The following is a 12,576-nucleotide window of genomic DNA, read 5'->3' on the forward strand; positions in this document are numbered from 1 at the left end:
CACAACTTTCTAGAACTCCTGTTCCAGGGGATCTGACCACCTCACACAGACATACATGCAGGCCAAACACCAATGCACATAAAATACAAAAAAAAAAAGGTAGGTTTCTAGAAGAGCCAAGTGGAAGCTGTCATTAGGAGCTGGCCTCTGGAATCACATTAAGATCTTGGTCACTGCATTCTATCTGTTAGAAGCCACTAAAGCCAGCTCACAGTCAAGGAAGAATTAGATTCCGCCCACTGGTGGGAGGAGGGCCAACATTTATGCACATTTTAAAACCGCCACAGGCAGTTACTTTAGCAACTCAGCAGCAGGTATGGGCCTGTCGGTTCCAGCCCAGGGGTGCCAGCACCTTCCTTGCCTTCTGAATGTCACCCCTCTCCTCCTCTCAAGTACCCTCTTTTGTTTACTGGCCCCTCCAATGTTTGGGAACTAGTATTAAACTCTTTCTATCCGATACACCTTGGGAGTTTTTCTGTTCTTGACAAGACTCTGACAGATACATCTGGTTTTATCTGTGGTTATGCTATGCAAACGCACCATCTGAACACACTAGCAGATGCTTGAAGAAATACTGTGTGCTACGAAACACACTAGATGCTTTATGGATGCCATCTCATTTAGTTCTGACACCAACCTGGACATACTGGTTTGAGGTTGACAGTATTATGGATGCAAAAAAACCGAGGCTCCTCAGGTTGAACAGCCAGGGTACAGCTGTGAAGAGGCAGAGCTGGACCTACCTCGGGTCTCTGGGTTGAGAAAGGACTTCTTGCCTAGAAGTCTTCCTCATACAACACCTCATTTTTCATTCTTATATACATGCTTGATGAGTTCCAATTTAGATATAAATCTGCTGCTAGGAATGCACAGAGGACAGGCAAGAGTCCAAGGCAGGAGGAAGGGAGGCTCACATGTTCATGACCTGTAAAACCTGAGGGTTGTATGTATGGGAAAAGGCAGGGACAGAAGACCAGGGGCCAGGGCTGCTGTCCCAGCTGTTACTTAGCTGTGTTATGACCTTAGGCTGCATCTTCCTCTCAGGAGACCTCAGGTTCCACATCTGGAAAATAAACCTGATGTTCCAAGCTCTTCTGAGTGCACAGAAGTTACTGTGGGCCAGACAAGACTTTACCGGATATGGGACAGAAGGTGCAACAGAGCTCTAGCAGAGGATGCTGACTGGTCTGGGGGGAGGTTCCTGTTGTGTCTTATAAACAGCAGGGATCATATTAGCTTCCTATGGGGGAAAAAAAAAATCACTGATACCATGATACAGAAAGACAGCGGCAGTAACCCCCACGGAAAGAAGAAACAGGTGGGCTTACAGCGCAAAACATGCACCAGAGAGCCCCTGGAGGAACTGTGAAACGCCATCCCCATTTCACAGAGGGAAACACTGTTCACACAGACTAAACAACTTGCCTAAAGTCTTCAGAGTTGGTAGTGAAGCTGTGTTCAACAGAGTTTACTCATTTGCTAAGTACGCTGGTTAATTCTGTCAACCTCACAAGCCAAGGTCATCTGGGGAGAGAAAACCCCAACTGAGAAGGTGCCTCCATCCGACCAGCCTGTAGGCAAGTCTGCGGGATATTTTCTTGAGTGATGATATGGGAGGGCCCATCCCTCTCTGGGCAGTGCCACCTTTGGACAGGTGGTCCTGGGTGCTGTAAGGAAGCAGGCTGAGCAAGCCAAGAGGAGCAGTACAGGAAACAGCACCCTCCATGGCCTCTGCTTTGGTTCCTGCCTCCAGTTCCTATTCTGTCTTCCCCAGAAGATAAGACGACAAACTGCAAGCTGAAAGAAACCCTTTCCTCTCCAAGTGGGTTTCGGTCATGGTCTTTTATCTCAACAGGAAGCCAAGCTGGGGCACTAACTACAAGCTTCTAATTTAGGTTGAAATGGGATGAACTCTAAGGTAGGAAACTTACATTGTCAGAATTCACACAGAATTGGAGGGTCAGCACCAAAGTACTGACAACGGAAACAGTATGAGGCGGACAGAGAGGACACGAGGCTACGAAGACCCTGAGGTGATGGGACAGATAAGCCACCTGTGGTGGATGACGTAACTGCTTGCCGGTGTCCTTCCTCCTTGGTTCACATCCAGGGAGCTCCTCTGCTCCTGTCATCCGAGCCTGGGAGGAAGCTGCCTCCCGTGGGAAGGTAAGCAGCTCGGGAGGCTTATAGTCTTTCCAGGCTGCAAGTTCAAAAGCACAGCAGCACGCGTCATGACCCAGACTGTGTTCTCAAAGTCAGAACCCCTTCTCCAACCTGGATCACAAAACATCCTTTCAACTCTGTACACAGAAGACATTTCCTGGGATGCAAAGTCCTCTTATGTGCTTGGGTTGTACCTGAGTTAGTGTCTGACTCGTGAATTAAAAAAAAAGAAACGGAACATGCATGGCCAGGCATGGTGGCACACGCCTTCAATCCCAGTACTCAGGAGGCAGAGACAGGTGGATCTCTGTGAGTTTGAGGCCAACCAGGGCTACAGAGTGAAACCCTGTCTAAAAGCAAAATACAAACCCAAAACAAACCCTACCAAGTATGCTGTCAACCCCGATCTCTTCAATCCAAGCAGCCAGTCCGAGTGACAAAGAAAGCCCCATCAAAAAGCACAGAGCATTTATTCATAATCTATACACAACACAAACACAGCAAGTCAGGGTGTTTTCCTCAACCAGCCTTTCCACATTTTGTTCAGTTTCCGGGAACTATAAATCACGGACTTCTTCACACCTGCAAGAGAAAAAGAAGTGTGGATGAGAAAATGAGCCTTGCTCAGCGGACACAGAGCTAGGGTGCCAGTGTTGCTGACTGGAGGCTTGTCTTTGGGTCGGGGCTATGATGGGCTGACCGGACATTCCTAAGAACCTGGGAGCTGAAGGCCAAGAGAGACGTGTAGTAGAGATTCTGAGCTGGGCCTCTGCTGTGCATACAACGCTGCTCATGGAACTAGACTTCCTGGGATAGCATGTCTTTGAGTTACAGGGGTACTGGCAGCCACTGAGTTTCACAGGTCTTTCAGAAGAGAGGAACACCTGCACCCAGCCTCGGCAGCTCGCCGCTTCTGTGACCCACACATGCCTCCTGTCTGCCTAGAACAAATGCTATTCTCACCATTTCCTGCTTAGTACGTACGCCAGGTTGCTCTCATGCCTGGTGCTCGTCTCTCACCTAACATTTACCACACTGTGCAGTGTTTGGAGCCGATTCTCCTGCCTCTCTGCCTAGACTGACAGCTCTCGCAGGACAGGGACCTTGTTCTAGTCACCCTGTATCCCTTTCAGGTAGTGCAGTACCTGTTCCCCAGCAACACACAACAGGTTCTCAGCTGAGTCTTTTGAAGTGGCAGAGGGAAGGCCGGCCCTCACAGCCCTGACTTCATCCCAACTACAAGACCCCAGAGAAGAGGCTCGCTGGGGCTGATGGGAAACGCATACAAAGGGATAAGTGGTAGGCTAGTGTTCCCCAGCTCCGCCAGTGGAAGTTATTACAGATCTGACTTCCTTGTGTTGAGGGTGAGGTCGCCCAGTGCTTTAGGGTGTGGCCTGAGGAGCTGAAGCCTTTTTCTCTTGGAGTTGTACACTGTGATCTGTGCTGTGGTTGAAAGAGCATGCTTCTGGCTGTGGGCTTGGTGAACATGTTGACGAGGGGGCACAATTCATTCCAGGGAGTGATCTTCTAAACTACCTGGCCCTGTGACTGTGAAGCTGCCTCGCCTGCTTGGAACCTGTGGCTACTGCAGGCAGTGACAGAGAGAAAGGCAGGGTTCCCAAAATCATTAGTGAGGAGTCTGGATGTGTGCTCCTGGCTCGACATGATCTTGTTGAGAAACCTAGAGCTTTCTCACTGCCTCCACCCCTCTTAATTTTCTCCCTGGAGCAATGACTCTGGCCAGCCTCACCCACCTGAGCACTGGGGCTGGACGATCATTACATAAGGTGCTGTTTCAAATTCCAGCGGAACCAACCAGAAGACTGAGTGGAAGCCAGGGAGTCACACATGCAAGACTCAGCGCAGCAAGCCCAGGCTGCTGAGTCATGGCTAGAGGCCTTCAGAAAGTTTAGTGACAAGCTCCTCCGAGCTGGAACGGCAGGTAAATACTGAACATAGCTGAGTGGCCACCTTCAGCTGCTGAGAGGACTGAAAGCCTCCCCTGACTGAACACACGCCCTCCTTCAGCTCTGTCAGAAAGGCTGCAGCAGGGAACCGTGCTACAAAGAGCAGAGGCTTGGGTTGTGGGTGCGGCTGGACTAGGAGTGTAACAGTGACTTGCCCTTTCTGGGCCTCATTTGTAGGATGCTACCCTAGGTAACAGAGGGTCCAGTCACAGACAGGCTTGGCTGTGATGCGAGCTCCCCAAAGCTGCAGGAAAGTTGGCTGTGTTTATGTGTACTTCCACGCAGAGGGGCCAGAGGTCAGACTTTCATGGGCTCTGTCCGTAGCCATACCACCCTGAAAGTGCTCAATCCCACCAGGTTTTCACAGGCTCTGAGGTTTGCGCAAGGTTAAGAACAAACAGGTTAATTTCAACAAAGGCTTTAAAGTTTTCAACCATCTATTTCATAAAATTGAAACAGGCCAAGTGTTCCTCTGACTGGGAAAGGGGAAAGCCCCATGAAGAGGCTACGGAGAGTGCAGAGTGGAACTCCAGGGTGGGGTTGTTTGTATTAACCTCATCGATAGAACTGGGCTCCAGGGGCTGCTCTACTCTACTCTGAGGTATGTGCTCAGTGCTCAGCATGCAGGGGGCCCTGGTCTAGTAACAAAGACAGGCCAGAAGGAGAGGAAAAAAAAAATCCATCTAGACCGCACGTTCAATTCAGAAAGAAAAAGCATCAGCAAGAAGGGGCCAATAGTGCAGGGCATTCTCCAGAAAACACTCTAAGGCAGGGGTGTGCCTCAGCTGTTCAAAACTCTAACCTGCAATTCTATATTCATACCTTCAAGGAGAAGGCAGGTAAGCCTCCAAATACTTGCAGTGACTTACAAATGAAGACCTATCCACAAGGGAAAGGTCATCCGAGGCAGAGCTACAACTTAATCTGACAAGTTTTAGATTTAGCTGGGCGTGGCAGTACACTTCTACAATCCTAGAACTCAGAGACCAAAGCCAGAAGAGCTGAGTTCACTGCAGCCTCAGACACAGAGACCCCGCTGGGAGGGAGGGAGAGAGGGGGGAGAAGGAGGGGGGGGAGAGAGGGAGGGTAGATGTTCAGGATTAAGTGATAAACATTAGAAAGGCGATGTAAAAAGAAAATAACCATGGCTCCACTGTGTTTCAGGAAAGGGCTGAGAAGCAGTGAGGCATGCTGGGATATATTTTAGGGACAAGACTAAACCTGTCTTGTAAATTCAGCTGAATCTTTTGAAGTTGGGAGAGGGATCTGCCCCTAGAGTTAATTCTGATTGACCATAAAGACAGGTGGGGAAAATCAGAAAAGAGCCTTCCCAGCTCCCAGCACCTCAGAGGGTGGCCCCACTGCTTCCCAAGGCGGGAACTTTTTGAGTTGAGTTTGACTGCTCGCCTCCACTCATGTGCCCCACACTCCATTCTGGGAGCTCTTCTCTGGCCTGTGCTGCCCTGGCTCGGGCTGCAGGGGTCCCTCGGCTGGCTGGCTGGCTGGCTGGAACCCTATCTGCGGGTCTCTCTGGTGACAGCTCTCCCCTCTCCATCGGCCGCTGCCGCTGCTGTAGTCTTCCGACATGGGCTGGTGGCTCCCCTCTGCCCTCAGGAAGCTCTGTACTCCTGAATGCTGAATGCAGCTTTGGGGCCATCCTCTGTGGGGCTCTGGCCTATCTCTCAGGCTGGTCACTGCCTCTCCCATTTGTTGCCTACCTGTCCCCACACCAGCTTCCTCAAACGGCTGCGGCTGCTGTCTCTAGCCTGGCAGAGACACTTTGTAACGGGCTGCTGCTCAGACAATGACAGTTGGTTTAGCTAGTCTTTTGTTAGCAGAGATGTGATACCCTCAACAGCAAAGTACTTTCTTCAGGGGCACCCTGCTGGCTTCAGTTCTTGATGACCCACAAAACTTGCGGAGAGCCCTGCTGCTCTGCTAACAACACGGTCTAAGAGAAACGGAGATCAGCTCCTAAAGAAGAAACTTCCAGAGAAAAGGAACCGAATATTTCTGTACTCAACAAGAATGAGTGTGTTTGATGGGGAGAACTACAAAGGGAAGCCATGAAGACAGAGGGGTCGGGCCCACACCACACTGGCCACGCTTCCCAACACAATCTGAGGGGCTGGTTACAGATGTCACAAGCCACAGCATACACAGAGAGGCCAGGAGCAAGGCCAGAAGACCCACAGAACTGCAGGACTCATCCTTTCCTACAGTTTCCGCCGCCTATGGGCTCCCACAGTGCAGTGTGGGCCCCTTGGAAAGGAAGGTGGAGCAAGTCATTGTCTGGAGCCTTGAGGGAACCCGGGCGGCAGGTTCTGCTGACACTGCCCTCTGCTGGCAAACAGAAGGAATTAGTGGAAAGAGGACCCGGGCCTGGCTCAGGCTGGAGGTCATCAGGAGGTGGGGCTGGGATTCACACTGATTTTTTCATGTCTATCCAATCTTCACTATTCAAACAGGAGAAGCAATTTTTGCGTTTATTTTGGTGTGTGTTATGACGGGACCATTATTCAGTTTTTCCAGAGGCTGCTTTTCTCAGAAAGACATTGCCACAACTGAAGCTACTTTCATTAAAATCAGGCACACAATGGGGTGAAATCCTTCAGTTTCTCCATTGTCTGGACCCAAAGTGCCAAAAAATTTTAAGTGACGAACAGTATGGTTCTACCCCACAGTGTACGTGGATGGAGCAGTAACTAAAGCTTCTCATTGGCCAAAGGAGTCCAGTGAAGAAAAATAGTTTCGTTTTTCTAAAATCCCCCAACCCTAAATCTTTAATTACAGAAAGACTCAAACATACTCACAAACTGACATTAACAGACAGAAATTCCAGCATTCAGAGGCTCACCCTGTTCTACATTGCAACATACTGTCTCTCAAAAAACCAACAAGGTCTGGATGTGGCTTAGTGTGAACACATGCCCAGCATGAACGAGGCCCTGGATTTGATGAGCACTACATAAACCCAGGTGTGGTGGTGCAAACCTGTTAAGACTAAAGTCTTAGTATATGGGAAGTGAAGCAGGAGGATCAAGAGTTTGAGGTCATCCTTGGCTACATAGCAAGTTTGAGGCTGGCCAGGGCTATATGATACCCTGTCTTTAATAAAAATATACAAATACTGATAGAATAACAGAGTATCAATACAGCCCTACTTATCTTTACTGGGTTTCAACAACATACCAGCTCAGAAACAATCCAGAATCCACTACCTTCCACCATTTATTAGAAAGCAAATCTCAGGTATCATATTATTTTATCCATAAATATTTTTGCATGTCTCTCTGAAAGAACAAGATTAAAAGACAAACCCAATAACACCATTATTACAACTAAAAGCATTAAATGTTCCTTCTAGGAAGTCCCCGCTCAAGAAAATCAACCTGTAAGTCTCGCTTAAGGATGATCATGACAAGGAGCAGCCAGCCACAGGCACAGCACAAATCCAGAGCCTGATTCACGCAAGCAAAAGCACCCCCATGTCAGCCTTGCCAGGGCACACTAGCAGGAGCACAGAATAAATGACTATCTTAGTTAGAAATACAAGGCTAAGCACCGAGTTGTGGGAGGTCTTTTCTGCAGCCGACTTAGTGTTTACTACTGTTGAAACCTGGCCAGGTCTTTCCATGGCCTCAGGAGGGCAATGCTGTATGTATCCTGGGAACAAGTACTCCAAGGGGCATGCACTGGGCTGTGAGACTCTAAGAAGTGTGGCCACACCAGCTCCAGGGCAGTCTCACACCCAAGGAGCAGGTACAGGATGAAGGGTCACTCGGTTTGGGAGCGACCTCTGTCCCATTTCCATTAACACGTGTGTCTGTCTCCCTTTCCAACTCAGGACAGATGCTTAACGCACGGGTCTCTGAACAACGATGATGATACTATGTGCTGGAAAGTGGGGAGAAAGAAGATTTCCCACACCCCACTCATCGGCAGAGCCACTTTGGTGGGCAACTGGCAGTATCTGAGGATACATTTGACAAAAGTGCTGGAAATAAAAAAATAAAGGAGCAGAGCCAGGGAAGAAATTCAGTGGGAAAGTACTTGTATAGTGTGTGATACCCAGCACCCCCCACAACACACCCACACACAGACAGACCTGCAGGATCAGAACCACAGTTGAGAAAACCTCCCAGAGAGCAGAGGAAAAAGACCACAAGGCTAACACATGGGGACAAGAGAAAGAGCAACCCCTGGTCTAGGAGCGCTAGCATCTGGATAAAGAGGACTGAGAAACAAATGGGGAAGGAGAGACTATTCTGGGTTTTCCCACTGAGAGAGCGGCCAGGAAAAGAGATCAAAACGATCACATCACAGCACGCCACTGAGTCTCCAGAGCCCCGGGGGGGAGGAAGACTCCACAAGCTTCCAGAAAGAACACACACACGATGGATTAAGGAGCAGCAAGGCTTTGAACTTCAATGGTAGTCTGGAAAGTGAGAGAATAATTGCAGTAATTATTTAAAAATTCTCTCTCTCCCTCCCCTCTCTTTTCTGCTCTGAAACAGGGTCTTGCTATGGAGACAAACATGGCCTTGAACTGTGAGTTCCTGGGTGCTGGGATCACGGGTGTGCGCCACCAGACCCAGTGACCTCAAGGTTTGAAGGGCAGTTATTTGTATTCTCTACCCGGCCTAACCGCTAACTACGTGTAAGGATAGAGAGAGGTTTCACGCACACAGTCTACAGATTCAGCCGTTTTCAGGAACCTGCTCATCCAAAGGACACTGTGCATGCACCAAGAGAGGAAAAGGCACAGACAGAGGGGCCAGGCGGAGCCCACAGGGCAGCCGAAGACACTCCCTGGGGCAGAGGAGGAAAAGCACACCACGTGTCACATCTCAGCGTTGAACCTTCAGTAACGACTGGGAGTAGTACTGAGGCAGGAGGGAGGCCGTGAGTGGGTCGGACAGGAGGACAGGGACAGAAGGGAGGACAAACCTGGCCCAAGCACTGCCTTCTGATTACCCACAGGAGATGGCCCTAGAGCTGGAGAGTGGAGGAAGGGCAACAAATCCATTACTCAGGGAACAGCAGGGAAAGAAACCCCTCACTGAGAGTGAAGGGGTGCTGGGGAGGGGGCGCCCGGCACCACTGCTTCAATACAGGAATGTGAGGGCGTGACCCCACACAGGAGCTCTCAGAGGGATGAAGAGGAGAGGCCCAGCCTCCTGCCAGCACCTCCGACAGTGACCTGGTAGACAACGTTCAGGGCACACTGCAGTCACAACTGTGTCTACGGTACTACAGTGCCCCGGGGTACGGTGGTGAAGTGTGAGGGGTTCACCAGTACAGGGGAGATTCGTGTGCAAAGCTTTGTAAGCCATTCTGTCCAGCAGGCACACCACAGACGCCTAGTGCCAAAACTCTTACCGGCAGTAAAAATGCCTTTGGTGCTCTGCCTGATGCTCGAAGGCCTGACGATTGATGAGACCCCTGTGAAACACAAAAACAAAAGGACATCAAGAGAGGCCAGGCGGATGGTGGTCATCTGAGCAGTCTTAAAAATCTGAAACCAGGTATCTGCAGCTATTCAACAGCACTAGCCGGGGAGTGCTGTCCCTGCTGGGGAGTGACTGTGACAAGGGCGTTCGAACAGAGGTTGGGCACTGGGGAGGGCAGCTGGGGTCAGCCCGAGCTGTGTGACCACTGGCAAAGGCCTGGGCTGCTGTCCAACTTGGCCACCTCAAAACAAGAGCGGTGGCAGGTGACCCTCAAAGGTCATCTTAGGAGTTTAAAGCTGCTTGGGTCTTCTAGTTCTCAGTTCCAAGATGCAGAAAGATTGAAAGAAATGTTTCCTTTTTATCTAGGAGAAAAGCGTCCACTGTAAAAGTAAATAAAAAGGATATGCTAAGACACGGATTCCAAATCTCCCATCGCCTTATGACAGCACGACCCAGTAACGGCCTATCCCGGCCGCAGAGGAGCGAGTACCTGGGCACACTCAAGAAACCTGGTGCAGGTTCCCGAGAGAGGACAAGTGGGGCCAGCCTCACTCACGTTAGCTGTGAGTCACCCTCCAAGTTTCTTACAGCAAACCGCACTGCCAATGAATAAATACTTACTGAGGAAAAGCAGGACAATGGACTCGTTTGAGAGACGGGGTCATTTTCAGTTTCATAATTACTTCTTCCCTACTGTCCTGTGCTACCCGAGAGAGAGGTGGGTCTCTCAAGAAAAGGGTGAGATTCTTCTGTTGATTTTAGACAGAGCCCTGCCTTGCTACTTAGCCCAGGCTGGCCCTGAACTAACTCACTATGTAGTCTCTGCTGGTTATGAACTACGGGCAAATCTTGCTCGTCTCCTGAGTGCAGAGATTACAGGTCTGCCCCACCACACAGATTTGAATCTTTTGATAAACATTAGGGAGGTCCGGTCCTGGGGCGAATTTGGAGAAACACAGCCTGAGAGGTACCGGAGGGTAGATGTGGTGATATATTGTGTACCCTAATAAATAAGACTTCGTGTTTTAGGTAGACAGAGCCTGGGGCCAGTCAGAGAGAAGCTGGAGATGGCAGCGGTCTCTGTCCTTTTCATACCACAAGGGACAGACACATCTCTCAAAGATCTGGCACATCTGGAAACCCAAAGCACTGCTTCAACCTCTGGCAGTGATTTAGGGCCCAGGACCCTGAAAATGTCCCACCACGTGCTTGAAGCAAGTGAACACTGAGATTTGAAAAACCCCAAACTTCATGTTTTTCTTCTCCCCAGACGGAATCACTCTCTTGATCTCATTAGGCAAGGAGGAAGAAAGAATGCGTCTGAAGGCCACAGAGGCTGCTTCCACCACAGCCAGCCCTGCCTCCCAGCAAACTCGTGGACACACCTAGCCGCACCACGTCACCACAGTCGGGGTCTTGAGCCACCTGCAGTAAGGTCTCTTCCACATCCCTGTTTCTCCCAGGGGGGTCCATGATGTGATTGATTTGCTGCTGTAAGGTTCTGGGCAATGTCATTAGCTGAGTGAACTGTCCTTCTGGGCTTTTATCTATCTGGGAAAAAGAGAGAGAGAGAGAGAGAGAGAGATGACGTCTTCGCAAGTGCTCTGAAGTCTAGACACAGTAGGACACATGGCTTCTATTTAGAAATCCCACAGAAAGACTCTCACACTATGTGGGACTCCCATGCATACATCTGTAATTAAATAAGGTTTTCTGTCCTCTGACGTAAGTGCCACACCTACCCCAGGTGGCAAAGGAAACTGAGTACTTACATGGTCAGGATTACAGTCCCTTCAAAAGGGACAGCCCTGGTTCTAGAATATTTCACTTCTTCATGAGTAAAGAAGAAAAGCCTTTTAAACATTAAAAAAAAATATTTTATTTATGCATTGGTGCTTTGATTGCACGTATGTCTGTGCACCACGTGTGTGCCTAGTTCCAGAAGAGCCCAGAACTGGGTGTCAGACCCCCTGGAATTAAGGGTTAGACAGTTGTGAGCTACCATGGAGGTGCTAGGAATTGAATCCAGGTCCTCTACAAGAAGAGCTCTTCACCACTGAGCCATCTCTCCAGCTCCCGAAAAACCTCTTTGGCGGATCAGTTTCTGACTCGCAGTTTACAATGTTCTACTTGTCTTAAACCAACAGCTAAAGGAGGCGGGGCTGCAGCTAACAAGTCCAGATCAAATCCAGGGCTACAGGTTCTTCTTCACACTCTGAATGCTGCGAGGGAAGTCAACAGGAGACAACGGGATCGGAATCTGGACTTCACAAGTGACAAAGGCTGCCTCACTCGGACTCCTCCAGAGCTCAGGAGGTGAGCGGCTGTAACTGATTATCGTAACCTAGTTGTCATTACATGTTACTTAGGACTGAGCCACCCAGCTGGGTCTGTTTCTAACGCATTCTAAATACAGCAAGTTGTTCAGGGGCAAGGACAGAAATAAAACTATGTATTGCTGGAGACCCCTGAATCAAAAGTTAACCCCACTACTGAGACCAGACCAGCTCCCTAATACAGTGCATTTGCTTCACGGAATTAAAAATATAAAAACAGGAAAGTGACACGGGAGTGCAGCTGCCTGCTCTGTTTGCAGCAGCAGCAACCCCTTCCTCACAGCACCTTCACAAATGCTGAGATTTTAGCACCAAAGAAAGGAACAGCCTCAGGGTCAGGTGAGAAGGCTCAGCAGCCTGGTGGCCCGAGTTCCACCCCCGGGATCCATGTCAAAGCAGGAAAGAACCGACTCCACAGAGTTATGTGGGGCCGCACACGCATCACTTAAGGTCAGGGCCATCCTGGTCTACATAGTGAGTTCTAGGCCAGCCAGGACTACATAGTGAAACCCTGTCCCAAACATTAACAACAAACAAAGAAAAGGAACAGTCTCAGGATGAACGCATTCACTTGGCTTGCTGTTTAAGTAGGTTGGTCAGAGGTAAAGACCTGGCCTCCTGCCCTGAACTGGAAGAACTCTGAAGGGCTCTCCAGCT

The 12,576-nt window shown here is 49.7% G+C and overlaps 1 protein-coding gene across 6 annotated transcripts in view; it reads right to left on the reverse strand.

Moving 5' to 3' along the window:
• Positions 1 to 2,614: 2,614 nt before the first annotated feature.
• Positions 2,615 to 12,576, reverse strand: part of Tamm41 (TAM41 mitochondrial translocator assembly and maintenance homolog) — a 37,161-nt gene continuing 27,199 nt past the window's right edge. For 3 of the 6 annotated variants that reach the window (XM_052720449.1, XM_052720451.1, XM_052720454.1), the window contains exons 6-8: positions 10,969 to 11,134; positions 9,513 to 9,575; positions 2,615 to 2,745 (exon numbers count right to left, since the gene is read on the reverse strand). In XM_052720449.1, the coding sequence (XP_052576409.1) occupies positions 2,669 to 2,745; positions 9,513 to 9,575; positions 10,969 to 11,134 (306 nt within the window). In that variant the 3' untranslated portion in view covers positions 2,615 to 2,668. Of the gene's footprint in view, positions 2,746 to 9,512; positions 9,576 to 10,968; positions 11,135 to 12,576 lie in introns of those variants that run through there. The other 3 variants (XM_052720450.1, XR_008214389.1, XM_052720452.1) reach the window with 3 other exon arrangements.

Source organism: Peromyscus californicus, unplaced genomic scaffold, assembly GCF_007827085.1.
Source record: "Peromyscus californicus insignis strain IS unplaced genomic scaffold, ASM782708v3 Scaffold_6__1_contigs__length_162567912, whole genome shotgun sequence".
NCBI classification, from domain to species: Eukaryota; Metazoa; Chordata; class Mammalia; order Rodentia; family Cricetidae; genus Peromyscus; species Peromyscus californicus.